The sequence below is a fragment of the Brassica napus genome, chromosome C3 (assembly GCF_020379485.1).
Source record: "Brassica napus cultivar Da-Ae chromosome C3, Da-Ae, whole genome shotgun sequence".
Lineage (NCBI taxonomy): Eukaryota > Viridiplantae > Streptophyta > Magnoliopsida > Brassicales > Brassicaceae > Brassica > Brassica napus.
This window is the reverse complement of record NC_063446.1, coordinates 68,618,972-68,624,971: the sequence shown is the minus strand read 5'-3', so window position 1 is coordinate 68,624,971 and position 6,000 is coordinate 68,618,972. Positions and strand designations below refer to the sequence as shown.

The following is a 6,000-nucleotide window of genomic DNA, read 5'->3' as shown; positions in this document are numbered from 1 at the left end:
TCATTGCATTTCGCAACGAAGAAGCTATAGAAGTCCATGATCGATTAAAATTACCATTACTAAGTACTAAGATGAACTAACTAACCACTTGAATTAGTCATATAGGAAAAACTATTCAATTGCTAATCAAAATATATTATTGTCAAACTAATTAATTTTTAGCAACATTAAGATCAATGGATATAAACATCTTGCATTTTTACCAATGATCTTATGGTTATTTAATATCTCTCAACATGATATGATAAAAAAAAAACAAGAATAAATAAAATTGAATCTTTATACAACTAGATTATATTTTATTAGTCCTAACCTGTCCGATGATTCATAAATAAGTTTGATGATTTATGTATATACTTTAGCAAGTGATAGAGAAAATGAGAAAGCAAAATTACATAAAATTCACTACTTACACATCTTTAATTATTATTTCTCATAATTCATTTTATACATGGGTGTTTGGTTCTGATCATCGGATAATAATCAGAAAAAAACCCTAAGTTTCTGCTTTTTGATACTATTAAAAAGCAAGTCATAACCAAAGAGCTCCAACTTGGACAAGCTTAGGGACCAAGTGACTACTTAGATGAAGAGCAACAAGGGACTCAAGACCACCGACATACTCACGGCCAATGAAAACCGCCGGCGGAGGAACAACGACGGAGCGGCCGCCGGAATATTCTTCTTCAAGAGCCATGGGGAGAGAGGAAACCTCGTGGTCATCAAGCTCGATGACGGTGGGGACGACTCCGATTGTTGAAAGGAGGCTTTTCATGACGTGGCACATGCAACAAGAAGATCTGCTGAAGATGATCACTGGATGCTCCGATATCAGCCGCCGGATCTTGGCCTCCGAAGATTCCTCTTCGTCGATGGAAAGAGAAGTAGATGAGGTTTGAGAAGGAGGAGTGAGGTCTAAGGGAAAGACATCGTTGGAGAAACGTTCTAAGCCCAATTCTTGCATCATAGTTGCAATCAGAGAGAGAAAAGAAACGTAGAGAGCTATTTTAGTAGAAAGTGGTGATTTTGTATTTGTATATATAGAGAGGATCAAAAGAGACTAAAATTTAAAAAAAAATCAAGACGAGAAACAATAATGGTATTATAAAAAAGTTAGGAAATATAAAATAGCTAATAAAATAAGAAGAGAATTATTGGGAAAGGAAAAGACAAAACAATGGAGAGGAGAAGAAGGGAGTGGTGTATGTGGTTGCTTACATCACAAAATATCTCGTGATGTGTTTTTTTCTTTGCTTTTTTTTTCCGTAGCTTTCTCATATATTTTTGTATATTTTTTTTGAATTGTGTATTCTGATGAGTTAAATGCATGGGAGTTCCAAAACCAGTGGGGTAGATTTTATTGCTGATGTTGACCCTTTCAATAGGAAAAAGTGAATGGAAAAATATTCACAAGTTTGAAGTAATTCACATCCTAGTCATGTTAGGATAAGGGAAGACGACTCTCCTTATGTATTGGGAAGCAGAGGCGAAGAATTATGTGTTGTTGGTTAACTCTTGAAAGCAAGTTCTAACATGCATTGGGTTACAATTTATTGTACTGCCCTAGAAGAGAGTTGGAGTCAATTCTTTATGTCATTGCTGGATGAGTTTTTTTTAACACTTAAAATTCGTTATCACACCAAAGGATCATACAGTTTTGGAATACATTTGTAGGATATTAAGCCAGCAGGTACAAAACTTCTGAAGACACAACCTCTAAAGGCATCTTCATCCCTACTCCATTTATTCCTGTAAAATAGAATAAAAGTGAATATGGAGTAAGGAATGCTCCAACCCAACTTCATATCTCACTCCATAATGAAATTTACTCCATAAATGGAGTAATCTATTTTTTGTTTGTTCATCACTTCATTTACTCCATTTTCACTTTTACTCTATTTTGGATGAAAAAATAAAGTTTTACATTGGAGATGCTCTAAACAACAGGGAGACAAATTAAGCCTCAACTCATCATGGGGAACCATATATACTAATGAAACTAAGAAAGCAAAAGAGGCACGCTCACAAACCCAACAATCAACTTACGAGCACAAAGGAGAGCAGTAAAAACCAGGGTCATTGCTGGATGCGTTAAACACGATAAAAAGCGAAAGAAAAACGAAAACAAAAGTAACATCAATTAATAAAACAATTTTATCAGAGAGATCAACAAAAACTAGAATTAATGGAGTTTAATATTTCTACATTTTATTGTAACTATATTTTTCTTGTTATATTAGGTGATTCTCCGGTGCTTATATACATATATAAATATTTTTAAAATAAATATAATATAATATAATATAATATAATATAATAATTAATTAATATTTTACTTTCAATTTCAATAATTTTGCATGTATAATTTATATTAATAATATTGAACTAGACATGTGATTTTGTATATGTAATATCTAGTCGGTTTAGTTATCTCTTGAGTATATTACATTGTATCTACTTCTCTGAATGCAATCATAATACTTTTTGTTCTAAATATATTAAAATTTTGATTAATTTTTTTATTTTTCATTTAGATTATTTGTTCTCCTAAATATATAAATATATTTTAGTAGATTTTCTATGACATAATATATATATATATTGAAAATAAATCTACTAATTATTCACTTAACTTAGAAACTTTATCGCAATTAAACGTGAATACATTGATAATTTGGAAACCTAAATTAACTATTTCTTTACATTGTTTAATATATTTTTGGTTTAAAATTTAAACATATAACTATCTTCAAAATTTTGACTTGATTAATAATATCTTAATCTTATACTTCCTCCATTTCATAATAAATGACATTTAAGATTTATGCAAACAAATTATTTTTTTTAAAAGTTTTTATTCTACCCCTATTTATTATATTTGTGTTTGGTTTTATTGATTGATGAATTAAAATAAGATTAAAGTTTTTAAAAATATTTAATATATGCATTGAAAATGTAAAACGATACTTATAATGAAACAAACTTTGAATGCTAATATGACACTAAATATGAATTACATGGAGTATTTGTTAAGATACCTTTCTAATTAATTTTGATAAACCATATTAATAAAAAATTATATGTTTTATCTGTGGAAATAGAAGTTTCTTGCGGCTTGCGCAATTATAATAATTTTTATTTTTACTCATATTTATATATAACTAATTATATATTTTTATTTTATTGGTTTAAAAATTAAAATGGTAAAACCAATTATTATTAATTTTTTTAAACTATTTTCAATTTAAATTTATTTAGATTTAGTCAAAGTTTAGGAAAAAATCAATTTTATTTTCTTAAAATAAGAATTATATTACAAATAAATTTATTAAATATACAAATATATAAATTCTAGAAAACATAAATTTGTTTTAATTTATATTAGATTGATTAAAATCAATATATTCTATTAATTAACCGTTCAGCTAACATACTTTATCATAATTAAACGTGAATAAACTGATAATTTGTAAACCTAAATTAACAGTTTCGTTACATTGTTTAATAGATTTTGGTTAAAATTTCAATATTTAACTATCTAAAAACTTTTACTTGATTAATAATATTGTAATTTTATACTTCCCCCATTTCATAAAAAAATAATGTTTAAGGTTTTTGCACACGAATTAATAAAAATTGTTAAATTTTTCATTTTATCCCAATTTAATATTTATATATTTTTGCTTTATTGATGAATGAATTAAAAATGGTAAATTTGAAAATTTATTAAATATATACATTGAAATGTAAGATTATACTTATAATGAAACAAAATTTAAATTTTAAGATGACACTTAATATGAAATACATCGAGTATTTTTAAGACATATTTCTATTTAATTTTCACAGAACATATGTATATAAATTGTTTATATATTACCTGTAGAAATATTGCTATTTTTGTAAATATATTATTAGTTTAATTTTATTAATGTTAATTATGATAAATGAGTTATTAGCGTATTTTAGAAAATTACCAAAAAGATAAATTATGTAAATAAAATTATCCATGTTACAATTATCTAGCTTGATGACATATCATATTATTTAGAAACCATGTCATCTTTCTTTTGCCAATGACACATGCAAATCACTTTAAAAGAAACGATTTTTGTCTGGCTTTAATTTTTTATTATTTAATTAGGTTATAAACTATATATTAGTGATTATACTTTTAAAACTCCAATGCAAATAAGTTATCGCAAGTTCTCTGAACTTACGCTTTTGCTATTATGACAAAGCATTAGCATAACTTTTCAATGTTATTTTATGATACTATATAAAAACTGGACCAATCCCAAGGCTTCTTAGTTTGAGATTCTGTTGTCACTGATTCCGTCATAACGGAGCTGCTTGAAACTATTTTGCCTCCAAGAAAACTCACAAACTTAGATATCAAATGCTAAGTAAACTCATCGTACATATATATATATAACTTGTTTTCAAGACTTTTAGTCTACTTGGTCTTCAAGCAGAGATTGATAAGTTCTCTTTTTACCATGACGAGTAAAAATAACAGTTACAAAGAGTCAAAGACTTTACAAGTTCATTAATTGAATCTACTCACATAGAATTTTGGCAAGAAGTGAGTAAATACTACTAAATGAAGAAGAGGACAAGCATAAATGGTGTGGAAATAGGTTGAACTGGAGCCCATATGAAACAGACTTTAGAGAGATGTGTGGTATACGAGCACCGTTGATGGTGTTGTCTTCAACTTCGTGTCTGCCACATGTGCTCACGTACGCCCATCTTTACTTTAAAAACGTAATATAACTAGTTTATTTTAGTCTTCTTTTTCATTTTCAGTGGATCCATTTTCTTTTGTTGTGATCTCTTCCAGTCTTTTGTATAATTGTGATCAGTGACGTATTCTTTTATATTGGTCTCACCTAAAACATTATGTCCTAAGATTCTATATGTAAGATTCCATTTTCATCCATGTTCCATTTAAATAAAACCGAGTCTTTGTCAATGATTCTAAAGAAATGTTAGTGCGTTTGCGGTAAACAGTTGCATTTACACAATGTTTTAAAATCTGGATTGGACTGGCCTGTTGGACTGGTTCAACCGTGACTCAGAGCCGAGTCCAGGTTAGTTCCATAATCGGATTCCAATTAATGTATTTTTCAAAAATATAATATGTATTCCTTTTGTCAGCAGCGTTAAACAGACTCACATATACTCTGCAAACCAAAGTGGTAACTCTCCATCTATATAGACAACAAAATACGGTTATTTTCTGGCACTGCGTGCAAGACTATCCACCCTTAAATTCATCGTTCGTGGTTATAATGAGCTATGAGTTGTGAAAACTATCCCTTTCAGATTTTCTGCCAAATAACTTTCAAAAAATGGTCATTCTTTTGGTTCTGAAATCATGTTCACCAATTGAAAACAATATGTTACAAATATGATATAAAACTGATGTAAATTTCTCATACATTACATTGCCCAGATAAGCGCTTCTACTTCCGAGTGGAGAGGTGAAAGACTAGCTCTAGTATTTCTTGCTCCCATTAATCCATCAAAACCTTCCAAAGTGCTATACCAACTTTGTCTCGAGTAAATATCTTAATCTTTCAAGGATCCATCCGTAAAACACCATCTACCCGGTATTGAAGGTAAGGTTGTGACCTCGGCTTCCCTGATTTGAGTAACCCTTTGTATAATTGTATTATGTGCCTCCGCCCAGAGTAATGATTATGTTTCTGCCAGTTTAAGAGTGTCTCTGGGATCACTATATATATTGCTAAACACATTATTATTTCTTCCTTTTCAGGTATACCATAAAATTCACGCAAATTGATAATCTTCCATCTGTGAAGAGATTCTCCAGTACAAATGATCTAGGTTTGTGAAGAGTGATTGAGTGAGAAAGATGTCTGGATTCGTTGGGATCCGTGAGGGTCTCCAAACTTGAATCTATTTTAAATATAAAGATAATATTTATCTATATTTGAAAAAATAAATAGTATTTTTCTATACTTTAGAAAATAC

The 6,000-nt window shown here is 29.0% G+C and overlaps 1 protein-coding gene across 1 annotated transcript; it reads right to left on the bottom strand.

Moving 5' to 3' along the window:
- Nucleotides 1–324: 324 nt before the first annotated feature.
- Nucleotides 325–1,285, bottom strand: LOC106434037 (glutaredoxin-C6). The gene has a single exon (XM_013874876.3). The coding sequence runs from the start codon at nt 965–967 to the stop codon at nt 533–535; it is 435 nt and encodes a 144-aa protein (XP_013730330.1). The 5' UTR covers nt 968–1,285; the 3' UTR covers nt 325–532.
- Nucleotides 1,286–6,000: the final 4,715 nt, after the last annotated feature.

Bases quoted from the DNA above. Each gene is read 5' to 3' on its own strand.
- LOC106434037 (XM_013874876.3), bottom strand. From the start codon at position 967: ATGATGCAAGAATTGGGCTTAGAACGTTTCTCCAACGATGTCTTTCCC.